This window comes from Oncorhynchus keta, chromosome 11, assembly GCF_023373465.1.
Source record: "Oncorhynchus keta strain PuntledgeMale-10-30-2019 chromosome 11, Oket_V2, whole genome shotgun sequence".
NCBI lineage: Eukaryota > Metazoa > Chordata > Actinopteri > Salmoniformes > Salmonidae > Oncorhynchus > Oncorhynchus keta.
In genome coordinates this window covers 967,320-981,287 of record NC_068431.1, presented here as the reverse complement: position 1 = coordinate 981,287, position 13,968 = coordinate 967,320, and the positions used below count along the sequence as shown (strand labels likewise).

At 41.6% G+C, this 13,968-nt stretch overlaps 1 protein-coding gene across 1 annotated transcript in view; it reads left to right on the top strand.

The window, feature by feature from the left end:
* Positions 1-7,724, top strand: part of LOC118379050 (multidrug and toxin extrusion protein 1-like) — an 81,836-nt gene extending 74,112 nt beyond the window's left edge. The window contains exons 12-14 of the mRNA XM_052528984.1: positions 204-298; positions 2,586-2,699; positions 6,376-7,724. Coding sequence (XP_052384944.1) covers positions 204-298; positions 2,586-2,699; positions 6,376-6,687 — 521 coding nt within the window. The 3' untranslated portion in view covers positions 6,688-7,724. The remainder of the gene's footprint in view (positions 1-203; positions 299-2,585; positions 2,700-6,375) is intronic.
* The last annotated feature ends 6,244 nt before the right edge of the window (positions 7,725-13,968 follow it).

Below are 13,968 nucleotides of genomic sequence, written 5' to 3'. Positions count from 1 at the left end.
TACCTCCATCTCTATTACTACCTCCACCTTAATCTCTAGCTCTACCCCTACCTCCATCTCTATCACTACCTCCACCTTAATCTCTAGCTCTACCTCTACCTCCATCTCTCTATCTCTATTACTACCTCAGTCTTTATTTGACACTGATCGATTGTGTGACAACTCTGTGATTGTGTGACGTGTGTGTGTGCTCCACCTATCAGGTTTGTGGGTAGGTCTCTTCATCTGCGTCATCCTCCAGACTGGGTTCTTCATCGTCATCATCTTCAAACTCAACTGGCAGCTTGTCGCCAAGGAGGTAGGTTACCCTGACCTCCCTGTTTGTCTGTCTATTCTTCTCTGCTTGTTGGTATTGTCTGTCTGTCTGTCTGTCTGTCTGTCTGTCTGTCTGTCTGTCTGTCTGTCTGTCTGTCTGTCTGTCTGTCTGTCTGTTCTTCTCTTGTTGTTGGTATTGTCTGTCTGTCTGTCTGTCTGTCTGTCTGTCTGTCTGTCTGTCTGTCTGTCTGTCTGTCTGTCTGTCTGTCTGTCTGTCTGTCTGTGGCAAATAAAATTCAAAACTGGATGGTGTTCAGAGATAGATGGGAGGGATTGAGGGGAGCTGAAAGATGGGACTGTGGTGTCAGAGACTGTCTGATGGGACTGTCTGTCTGTCTGTGGGACTGGATGTTGTAGAGATAGATGGGAGGGATTGAGGGGAGCTGAAAGATGGGACTGGATGGTGTTCAGAGATAGATGGGAGGGATTGGGAGCTGAAAGATGGGACTGGATGGTGTCAGAGATAGATGGGAGGGTGAGGGGAGCTGGAAGATGGGACTGATGGTGTTCAGAGATAGATGTGAGGGAGCTGATGGGACTGATGGTGTTCAGAGATAGATGATTGAGGGGAGCTGAAAGATGGGACTGGATGGTGTTCAGAGATAGATGGGAGGGATTGAGGGGAGCTGAAAGATGGGACTGGATGGTGTTCAGAGATAGATGGGAGGGGTTGAGGGAGCTGAAGGATGGGACTGGATGGTGTTCAGAGATAGATGGGAGGGGTTGAGGGGAGCTGAAAGATGGGACTGGATGGTGTTCAGAGATAGATGGGAGGGATTGAGCGGAGCTGAAAGATGGGACTGGATGGTGTTCAGAGATAGATGGGAGGGATTGAGCGGAGCTGAAAGATGGGACTGGATGGTGTTCAGAGATAGATGGGAGGGATTGAGGGGAGCTGGAAGATGGGACTGGATGGTGTTCAGAGATAGATGGGAGGGGTTGAGGGGAGCTGAAAGATGGGACTGGATGGTGTTCAGAGATAGATGGGAGGGATTGAGCGGAGCTGAAAGATGGGACTGGATGGTGTTCAGAGATAGATGGGAGGGATTGAGCGGAGCTGAAAGATGGGACTGGATGGTGTTCAGAGATAGATGGGAGGGGTTGAGGGGAGCTGAAAGATGGGACTGGATGGTGTTCAGAGATAGATGGGAGGGATTGAGGGGAGCTGGAAGATGGGACTGGATGGTGTTCAGAGATAGATGGGAGGGATTGAGCGGAGCTGAAAGATGGGACTGGATGGTGTTCAGAGATAGATGGGAGGGGTTGAGGGGAGCTGAAAGATGGGACTGGATGGTGTTCAGAGATAGATGGGAGGGATTGAGCGGAGCTGAAAGATGGGACTGGATGGTGTTCAGAGATAGATGGGAGGGGTTGAGGGGAGCTGAAAGATGGGACTGGATGGTGTAGAGATAGATGGGAGGGATTGAGGGGAGCTGAAAGATGGGACTGGATGGTGTTCAGAGATAGATGGGAGGGATTGAGGGGAGCTGGAAGATGGGACTGGATGGTGTTCAGAGATAGATGGGAGGGGTTGAGGGGAGCTGAAAGATGGGACTGGATGGTGTTCAGAGATAGATGGGAGGGATTGAGGGGAGCTGAAAGATGGGACTGGATGGTGTTCAGAGATAGATGGGAGGGATTGAGCGGAGCTGGAAGATGGGACTGGATGGTGTTCAGAGATAGATGGGAGGGATTGAGGGGAGCTGAAAGATGGGACTGGATGGTGTTCAGAGATAGATGGGAGGGATTGAGGGGAGCTGAAAGATGGGACTGGATGTTGTAGAGATAGATGGGAGGGATTGAGGGGAGCTGAAAGATGGGACTGGATGGTGTTCAGAGATAGATGGGAGGGATTGAGCGGAGCTGAAAGATGGGACTGGATGGTGTTCAGAGATAGATGGGAGGGGTTGAGGGGAGCTGAAAGATGGGACTGGATGGTGTTCAGAGATAGATGGGAGGGATTTAGTGGGGCTGAAGGATGAGATTAAGAACAAATTTAAGATAACTATTGTAAAATACATTGTGTCCGTAAAATGTATATGGTATGTATAAACTGGAAGTAGAAGCCTAAGTTCATTAGTTTGCTACAATTAGGGAGGGGTTGTAGGGTTAGGGGAAAATAATAAAGATCGAAAATATACAATTTTTTATATATATGGGGCATTGGAAATGATGCAGCCAATTACATTGATGGAAAATACAATCTATCTGCAATAATAAAGCTGATGTACCCCCCAAGTCTACTGACTAACAACCAACTGATTCCTCAGGCCCAGTTGCGTGCTGGGAAGAGTGGGCTGGTAACGTGTGTTCCAGCGAAGCCTCCTATTGGACAGCCGCTGATTAAAACTCTGCTTCCAGAAGGTTCTCGAAGCAATGACATGGTGAGGGAATATATGTGTGTGTCCAGCATCCATGTATATGTGCTCTAGAGTCTGTGTTAAATGCCATGTGTCCTGTACCTCATCTTAATACCATGTGTCCTGTACATCATCTTAATACCATGTGTCCTGTACCTCATCTTAATACCATGTGTCCTGTACCTCATCTTAATACCATGTGTCCTTTACCTCATCTTAATACCATGTGTCCTGTACCTCATCTTAATACCATGTGTCCTGTACCTCATCTTAATACCATGTGTCCTGTACCTCATCTTAATGCCATGTGTCCTTTACTTAAAACTTCTTAAGGATGTCGCTGAATACAGTTCCCATACAGGAACATCACTCAGCGGAATTTCAGACCGCCACCGATAGTTTTTGATAAAACTCAAACTTTCATTAAACTTTCATTAAAATACACATTCAAGGTAGTGAATTAAAGCTACACTCGTTGTGAATCTATCCACCAAGTCAGATTTGTAAAATGCTTTTCGGCGAAAGCATGAGAAGCTATTATCTGATAGCATGTACCCTCAAAATACTGCAACGTCACCTAACACGACAGATTTTGCGTTAGCCGGCGCTACCCAAAACGCAGAAATAAAATATAAAACATTCATTACCTTTGACGAGCTTCTTTCTTGGCACTCCTAGATGTCCCATAAACATTTATTTGGGTATTTTTTTCGATTAAATCGGTCCATATATAGCCTAGATATCGATCTATGAAGACTGTGTAATCAAGGAAAAAACTGAGTTTGATAACGCAATGTCATTTTTTAAAATTAAAAAAGTCGACGATAAACTTTCACAAAACACTTCGAAATACTTTTGTAATGCAACTTTAGGTATTAGTAAACGTTAATAATCTATCAAAATGATCACGGGGCAATGTTTATTCTTTAGCTCCACGTCTTGAAATCATGTCCGGATATTTCTCAACCAAAACATCCTGTCGGAGACCGGAAGAAATCGGCTCCCTTGTTTCGGTTTGACCAAGAAACAAATCCGAGACAAATGACAAGACTGTTGACATCGTGTGGAAGCTGTAGGTATTGTAACCTCGGCCCCATTTAATGTGGGTCACTTTTAACAATTGGTTGAATTTGAGCATTGATATATTTTCCCATTTTCAGTTATCAGATTTTCCTGCACTTTTCGATGAAACGCACGTTCTGTTATAGTCACAGCCGTGATTTAACCAGTTTTAGAAACGTCTGAGTGTTTTCTATCCACACATACTAATCATATGCATATACTATATTCCTGGCATGAATAGCAGGGCGCTGAAATGTTGCGCGATTTTTAACAAAAAAGCTGCGAAAATTCGCTGTACCTCATCTTAATACCATGTGTCCTGTACCTCATCTTAATACCATGTGTCCTGTACCTCATCTTAATGCCATGTGTCCTGTACCTCATCTTAATACCATGTGTCCTGTACCTCATCATAATACTATGTGTCCTGTACCTCATCTTAATGCCATGTGTCCTGTACCTCATCTTAATACCATGTGTCCTGTACCTCATCTTAATACCATGTGTCCTGTACCTCATCTTAATACCATGTGTCCTGTACCTCATCTTAATACCATGTGTCCTGTACCTCATCTTAATGCCATGTGTCCTGTACCTCATCTTAATGCCATGTGTCCTGTACCTCATCTTAATACCATGGGTCCTGTACCTCATCTTAATGCTGTGTTTAGTGAGTTCTGTACCTCATCTTAATGCCATGTGTCCTGTACCTCATCTTAATACCATGTGTCCTGTACCTCATCTTAATACCATGTATACTGTACCAGATCTTAATACCATGTGTCCTGTACCTCATCTTAATGCCATGTGTCCTGTACCTCATCTTAATACCATGTGTCCTGTACCTCATCTTAATGCCATGTGTCCTGTACCTCATCATAATGCCATGTGTCCTGTACCTCATCTTAATACCATGTGTCCTGTACCTCATCTTAATGCCATGTGTCCTGTACCTCATCTTAATGCCATGTGTCCTGTACCTCATCATAATGCCATGTGTCCTGTACCTCATCTTAATACCATGTGTCCTGTACCTCATCTTAATGCCATGTGTCCTGTACCTCATCTTAATGCCATGTGTCCTGTACCTCATCTTAATGCCATGTGTCCTGTACCTCATCTTAATGCCATGTGTCCTGTACCTCATCTTAATGCCATGTGTCCTGTACCTCATCATAATGCCATGTGTCCTGTACCTCATCTTAATACCATGTGTCCTGTACCTCATCTTAATGCCATGTGTCCTGTACCTCATCTTAATTCTGTGTGTTTAGTGAGTTCTGTACCTCATCTTAATGCTGTGTGTTTAGTGAGTTCTGTACCTCATCTTAATGCTGTGTGTTTAGTGAGTCCTGTACCTCATCTTAATGCTGTGTGTTTAGTGAGTGCTGTACCTCATCTTAATGCTGTGTGTTTAGTGAGTCCTGTACCTCATCTTAATACCATGTGTACTGTACCTCATCTTAATACCATGTGTCCTGTACCTCATCTTAATACCATGTGTCCTGTACCTCATCTTAATGCTGTGTGTTTAGTGAGTCCTGTACCTCATCTTAATACCATGTGTACTGTACCTCATCTTAATACCATGTGTCCTGTACCTAATCTTAATGACATGTGTCCTGTACCTCATCTTAATGCCATGTGTCCTGTACCTCATCTTAATACCATGTGTCCTGTACCTCATCTTAATACCATGTTTCCTGTACCTCATCTTAATGCTGTGTTTAGTGAGTTCTGTGCCTCATCCTAATGCTCTGTGTTTAGTGAGTTCTGTACCTCATCTTAATGCTGTGTGTTTAGTGAGTTCTGTACCTCATCTTAATGCTGTGTTTTTAGTGAGTTCTGTACCTCATCTTAATGCTGTGTTTTTAGTGAGTTCTGTACCTCATCTTAATGCTGTGTGTTTAGTGAGTTCTGTAACTCATCTTAATGCTGTGTGTTTAGTGAGTTCTGTACCTCATCTTAATGCTGTGTGTTTAGTGAGTTCTGTACCTCATCTTAATGCTGTGTGTTTAGTGAGTTCTGTACCTCATCTTAATGCTGTGTGTTTAGTGAGTTCTGTACCTCATCTTAATGCTGTGTGTTTAGTGAGTTCCGTACCTCATCTTAATGCTGTGTTTAGTGAGTTATGTGCCTCATCTTAATGCTGTGTGTTTAGTGAGTTCTGTACCTCATCTTAATGCTGTGTGTTTAGTGAGTTCTGTACCTCATCTTAATGCTGTGTGTTTAGTGAGTTCTGTACCTCATCTTAATGCTGTGTGTTTAGTAAGTCCTGTACCTCATCTTAATGCTGTGTGTTTAGTGAGTTCTGTACCTCATCTTAATGCTGTGTGTTTTGTGAGTTCTGTACCTCATCTTAATGCTGTGTGTTTAGTGAGTCCTGTACCTCATCTTAATGCTGTGTTTAGTGAGTTCTGTACCTCATCTTAATGCTGTGTGTTTAGTGAGTTCTGTAACTCATCTTAATGCTGTGTGTTTAGTGAGTCCTGTACCTCATCTTAATGCTGTGTTTTAGTGAGTTCTGTACCTCATCTTAATGCTGTGTGTTTAGTGAGTCCTGTACCTCATCTTAATGCTGTGTGTTTAGTGAGTTCTGTACCTCATCTTAATGCTGTGTGTTTGTGTGCATTTCCAGGCCCAGCCAGAGAGCGATGAATCCAAACCACCTGGTTACACGCCAGTCAGCACCCAGGGAGGAGGAGGAAGTGGGGAAGAACAGCAGGAGGGCCCAGGTGTCCAGTCCAAAGGTCTGCTGTCTGCCTCCCAGCTGTTCCTGAGGAGAGGTCTCACGCTGCTGACTGCATTATTCCTCCTGGCCACAGGGGTCGCTGTTCACCTGGCCTGTCCCCCTCCTGCACCCTCCATCCACAGCCTCTCCAACCTCACCCTAGACTGGACCAACTCTTCTACCCCCACACCCCTCCTGGAGCTCACTTCACCCCTCTGAGACAGGAGAGAGGGGGGAAGGAGGGGGGAGAGGAGAGGGGTAGAGGGACTGGGTTGAGTCTCTGCCGGGACCAATGGTGTCTGTATGAACTGAACAGCACAGTGCTGGGGTCTTGAGACTCTCCTGATCAGAGGAACAGCTGCCTGCACTGCTGTCCTCTCTTCTTCTATACTACTGTTCCTTCTAAAGATATATTTTTAGTCTCACAACATTTTTCCATTATATTTGTCTTTCATTGTGATGTCTACTCAGTCTAATGTAGAACAGTTTTAATCTGGAAGCATTGGAATCAGTGTAAATGTTTGAAATCCAATATATGAGATTATTTCCTATTGTACGTTGATGTGTGTGTACTTGTTTCTAAAGTGTAAAGTCACTGCACTTGGCCTATTACCAGTTGAAACAGTGCCTTCAAATTGTCAAATAAAAGACTAACCGTGAGTTCTCAATGAAATGTCCAGCCAAATGACCGGCGGGCAGATCAATAAAACATATTCTACATGGGTGAGATGTCAGGTACATTGTCATACATTCACTGTAAACATGCTCGGGACATTAGCATCGCATTTACAGTAAACCTATTCTAGGGGCAGGGTAGCCTAGTGGTTAGAGTGTTGGACTAGTAACCTGAAGGTTGCGAGTTCAAACCCCCGAGCTGACAAGGTACAAATCTGTTGTTCTGCCCCTGAACAGGCAGTTAACCCACTGTTAACTGAAAATCATTGAAAATAAGAATTTGTTCTTAACTGACTTGTCTGGTTAAATAAAGTTCAAATTAAAATGCAAAGGGCATTAGCATCATATAGCATTAGCATCATATAGCATTAGCATCATCTACAGTATAGTGCAAGGGGCATTAGCATCATATAGCATTAGCATCATATAGCATGCCAAGAGTGTGCAAAATATATTTTGAATTATTTAACACTTTTTTAGTTGAAACATGATTCCATATGTGTTATTTCATAGTTTTGATGTCTCCACTTTATTCCACTTAATGTCGAAAATAGTCAAATAAAGAAAAACCCTTGAAGGAGTAGGTGTGTTCAAATTGCCTTGACTGGTTCTGCGTATAATGTAATAATAATAATAATAATAATAATAATGTGTACAATACAGTTCAACATTTTGCGGTCACTTAAATATTTATGTGTTTTTTAAAGAAAAACACATGTTTTTGTCCATTAAAATAACATCAAATTGATCTGAAATACAGTGTAGACATTGTTAAATTGTACCAGCAAAACACCCAAGTCTCAACGTCAACAATGAAGAGGCGACTCTGCGATGCTGGCCTTCTAGGCAGAGTTCCTCTGTCCAGTCTCAACGTCAACAATGAAGAGGGGACTCTGGGATGCTGGCCTTCTAGGCAGAGTTCCTCTGTCCAGTCTCAACGTCAACAATGAAGAGGGGACTCTGGGATGCTGGCCTTCTAGGCAGAGTTCCTCTGTCCAGTCTCAACGTCAACAATGAAGAGGTGACTCCGGGATGCTGGCCTTCTAGGCAGAGTTCCTCTGTCCAGTCTCAACGTCAACAATGAAGAGGTGACTCCGGGATGCTGGCCTTCTAGGCAGAGTTCCTCTGTCCAGTCTCAACGTCAACAATGAAGAGGTGACTCCGGGATGCTGGCCTTCTAGGCAGAGTTCCTCTGTCCAGTCTCAACGTCAACAATGAAGAGGTGACTCCGGGATGCTGGCCTTCTAGGCAGAGTTCCTCTGTCCAGTCTCAATGTCAACAGTGAAGAGGTGACTCCGGGATGCTGGCCTTCTAGGCAGAGTTCCTCTGTCCAGTCTCAACGTCAACATTGAAGAGGTGACTCCGGGATGCTGGCCTTCTAGGCAGAGTTGCAAAGAAAAAGCTATATCTCAGACTGGCCAATAAAAAGAAAAGATTAAGATGGATAAAAGAACACAGACACTGGACAGAGGAACTCTGCCTAGAAGGCGAGCATCCCGGAGTCGCCTCTTCGCTGTTGACGTTGAGACTGGTGTTTTGCGGGTACTATTTCATGAAGCTGCCAGCTGAGGACATTTGAGGCGTCTGTTTCTCAAACTAGACACTCTAATGTACTTGTCCTCTTGCTCAGTTGTGCACCGGGGCCTCCCACTCCTCTTTCTATTCCGGTTAGGGCCAGTTTGTGCTGTTCTGTGAAGGGAGTAGTAGTACACAGCAAAGTACGAGATCTTCAGTTTCTTGGGATTTCTCAAATGCAATAGCCTTCAAATCTCAGAACGAGAATAGACTGATGAGTTTCAGAAAGTCTTTGTTTTTGGCCATTTTGAGCCTGTAATCAAACCCACACCTGCTGATGCTCCAAATACTCAACTAGTCTAAAGAAGGCCAGTTTTATTGCTTCTTTAATCAAGACAACATATTTCAGCTGTGCTAAAATAATTGCAAAAGGGTTTTCTATCAATTAGTCTTTTAAAATGATAAACTTGGATTAGCTAACACAACGTGCCATTGGAACGTCAACAGTGTGATGGTTGCTCTGTACTCCTATGTAGATATTCCATAAAAAATCTGCCGTTTCCAGCTACAATAGTCATTTACAACATTAACAATGTCAATACTGTATCTCTGAACAATTTGATGTTATTTTAATGGAAAAGAAAATGTGCTTTTCTTTCCAAAAACAAGGACATTTCTAAGTGACCTCAAACTTTTGAAGAGTAGTGGATATATATATATATATATATATAAATATATATATTTATATAAATATATATATATATACACCCATGTTAGGGCCGTTGTCATGACTTCTATCGAAGTCGAAGCCTCTCCTTGTTCAGGCGGTGCTCAGCGGTTGACGTCACCGGTCTTCTAGCCATCATTGATCCATTTTTCATTTTCCATTGGTTTTGTCTTGTCTTCCCCACACACCTGGTTCCAATCCCATTCATTACCTGTTGTGTATTTAACCCTCCGTTTCCCCTCGTTGTCCTTGTCAGAGATTGTTTGTTGTTCAGTTTTGTGTTGTTTGTATTGGTCCTCTTTGTTTTATTGTTATTGTTTAGTTTATTGTTTAGTTTATTGTTTAGTTTATTGTTTAGTTTATTGTTTAGTTTATTGTTTAGTTTATTGTTTAGTTTATTGTTTAGTTTATTGTTTAGTTTATTGTTTAGTTTATTGTTTAGTTTATTGTTTAGTTTATTGTTTAGTTTATTGTTTAGTTTATTGTTTAGTTTATTGTTTAGTTTATTGTTTAGTTTATTGTTTAGTTTATTGTTTAGTTTATTGTTTAGTTTATTGTTTAGTTTATTGTTTAGTTTATTGTTTAGTTTATTGTTTAGTTTATTGTTATTAAATAACTCCATTACATTCAGTTTGATCCTCCTGCGCCTCCCTGCCACCTATACACACACGACTCTGACCGGTGTTAGCATCATATATAAAGCCATGTTAGGGACATTAGTATTGTTTATAACCCTAACCATGCTAGGGGCATTAGTGTTATCATGTTACATACACCCAGGCTAGGGACATTAGCGTAATATACAGTATAAATCCATGCTAGGACCATTAGAATTGTATATAAATCCATTCTAGGGAAGTTAACATCTTATACAAATCCAGGCTAGGGGCATTAGCATGAGCATAAGATATAAACCCATGGCAGGGGCAGAGTTAGCATTGTATATACACCGATGCTGGGTGCATTAGCATCTTATATAAAGTAAACCCATGCGAGGGACATTAGCATTGTATATACACCCATGCTAGGGTGAGAGTTAACATTATATATTAACCCAGCATATTTTATAAACCCATGCTAGGGACATTAGCATCATATATAAACCTTTGCTAGGAGGCGCGCGCAAGATGCCAGTCAGTGTAGATGCGTTTTTTGATAACTGAAGGAATTATTGGATTTTCTCACCCAAATATAACCACTTGGTTATTTATAAAGTCATAAAACCCCCTGGTGAATTTGTTTTAGTTTGTTTACCAAAGTAATTAATTACTTTCACCAAGTTATTCACCTCTAAAACTATTAAGAATTTTGCCTGACTGACGTGCCCAAAGTAAACTGCCTGTTACTCAGGCCCAGAAGCCAGCATATAATTGGTATCATTGAATAGAAAACACTGAAGGTTGTTGAAATGTTAAAATAATGTATGAGACTATAACACAATTTATATTGTAGGAGAAAATCCAAAGAAAAACCAACTGAAACATTTTTTTTGAGAGCCCATCCTCTCATAATGGAAAGCTATGGGGCATATGCAATTCCAGCTCCCAGATTGCAATTCCTATGGTTTCCACTAGATGTCAACAGTCTTTGTTCAAGGTTTCAGGCGTGTAACTTGAATAATGAAGAAGAAATATGAGTTTTGGTACTGGGAGAGTTGGAAATCAGTCTTTGAGCTATGAAGAGGAAGCGTACCTGCTTATTTTGTTTTTATATTGAACAGACTTTTTGTTTATTTACATTTTATGGTTCCGGAGGAATGATTAGAATGATTAGAAGTTTAGGTGTAGGTTTTCGGATTCCATTCTTTTGCAAATTGAACGAGTGGATTACTCAAATCGATGGCACCAACTAAATGGACTTTTAGTGATATAAATGTAATGACCTGACGATATCATAAAGGAACAATTGTCCAGACAGAGGGTTGAGTTTACGAATTGACAGTTTATTAACCCAACGTCATACAGGCTACTGTTTGGCCGTAGCCCACGCCAAATAAATGAAAGGTACCCTACGAACCAAGCGTGACCTTCTCTTGTGAAAGCCAGATGTAAGAGAGAGAACAATCGTTAAACCTGGTCTTAACTTCCAATGCTCCACCCCCCTGCACAACCTCCCTTCACGCCACTCCGAAAAACAACCAGGATGCCCGGCATCAGAACATTCCAGGCATTCCCTTGATTGGCAGATAGCAGGTTGATTGACATGGTGAACCCCGTGAACACAACACAACCAACAAATAGCCTAACACTCAGATGTCTGTGCAGATCGCAACATAAAGAAGGATCTAACAAAAGGACACTTCATGTTATAGCTTGGACCCTTTGGATGACAAATCAGAGGAAGATTTTAAAAAGTAAGTGAATATTTAATCGCTATTTGTGATTTTATGAAGCCTGTGCCGGTGGATAAATATGTTGATGTGGGGCGCCGTCCTCAAACAATCGTATGGCATGCTTTCGCTGTAAAGCCTATTGTAATTGTGGTAGGTAGCGGCAGGAAACCTAGTGGTTAGAGTATTGGACTTGTAAATTAAAGGTTGCAAGATCGAATCCACAAGCTGACAAAGTAAAACTCTGTCATTCTACCCCTGAACAGGCAGTTAACCCACTGTTCTAAGGCCGTCATTAAAAATGAGAGTTTGTTCTTCAAACTGACTTGCCTAGTTAAATTAAGGTAAAACACAGTTGGATTAACAAGAATTTAAGCTTTTAACCAATACTTGTATGTACCTAAATATTTAATAACTTTTTACGATTATTTATTTGAATTGCGCCCTTTTCCAGTTTTCAGTCAAAGTGTCCCGCTAGCTTGCTCAAAAACTGTCTACATGGAAACTTCCACATCCAGAACCAAAATAAAATACATGGAGAAATCAAAAGATGGTATGGTTTTCTGGACTCCTCTTCAGAATAATAATAATAATAATATAATAATAATAATAATAATATATATAATATATAATAATATATATATATATATATAGAATTTACAGTGGCTTGCAAAAGTATTCATCCCCTTGTCATTTTTCCTATTTTGTTGCCTTACAACCTGGAATTAAAATTTGAAGATGCAAAATATTTTTCATTGTGTGACAAATAATACAAAAGACAAACAAAACTGAAAACTTGAGCATAACTATTCGCCCCCCCAAGTCAATACTTTGTAGAGTCACCTTTTGCAGCAAAAAAAAAAAGTATTCACCCCCCCACCCCCCCTTGGCATTTTTCCTATTTTGTTGCCTTACAACCTGGAATTAAAATTAAAATAGATTTTGGGGGGGTTTGTACCATTTGATTTACACAGATTACCTCATTTGATTACCTCTTTGAATCAAACAAGAAATAAGACAAAAAAACAGAACTTGAACGTGTATAACTATTTACCCCCCCAAAGTAAATACTTTGTAGAGTCACCATTTGCAGCAATTACAGTTGCAAGTCTCTTGGGGTATGTCTCTATAAGCTTGCCACATCTAGCCACTGGGATTTATGCCCATTCTTCAAGGCAAAACTGCTCCAGCTCCGTCAAGTAGGATGGGTTCCACTGGTGTACAGCAATCTTTAAATCATACCACAGATTCTCAATTGGATTGAGGTCTAGGCTTTGACTAGGCTATTCCAAGACATTTAAATGTTTCCCCTTAAACCACTTGAGTGTTGCTTTAGCAGTATGCTTAGGGTCATTGTTCCGCTGGAAGGTGAACCTCCGTCCCAGTCTCAAATCTCTGGAAGACTGAAACAGGTTTCCCTCAAGAATTTCCCTGTATTTAGTGCCATTCATCATTGCTTTAATTCTGTTGTGGGTGATGAACATTTGGTGAGCACGGACAACAATGCTGACAACTTGTGCCCATCCAGTCCCCAGCTTAGGCCTTTACCTTACAACCACGACACTCCATTCAAGCCCCAGGGGAAAAATATGAGAGTGCAAGACAATACTTTCTCTTCTTGAGATACAACATTTTTGTGATGCTTTTGTTTATTTATTAATTTATTTCACCTCTATTTAACCAGGCAGGCTAGTTGAGAACAAGTTCTCATTTACAACGGCGACCTGGTCAAGATAAAGCAAAGCAGTGTGACTGCAAATATATACCAAAGGGCAAATGGCTTGGAGGACATGGTTAGGGAGAATACGATGAAAGTTGAGGCCTTACAAATATCTGTTGACTTTATCTCTGGAGAAGTGAAAACCCTCAAAAGTGACATGAAGAAAGTCAAAGTTATCTGCCAGGAAACTGAAAATAAGGTGGCTGAACTCGATGGAAAAGGTGAACGAGGCAGAGAGATACCAGCACAGGTGGAACCTGAGGCTCCATGGAATTCCAGAGCAGGCGGGTGAGGACATCAAAATCCAGAGTTGTTGACATCTGTGGAGCCGACATTCCAGAGTTGTTGACATTCCAGAGTTATTGACATCTGTGGAGCCGACATTCCAGAGTTGTTGTCATCTGTGGAGCTGTCATTCCAGAGTTGTTGATATCTGTGGAGCTGTCATTCCAGAGTTGTTGTCATTCCAGAGTTGTTGACATCTGTGGAGCTGTCATTCCAGAGTTGTTGTCATCTGTGGAGCTGTCATTCCAG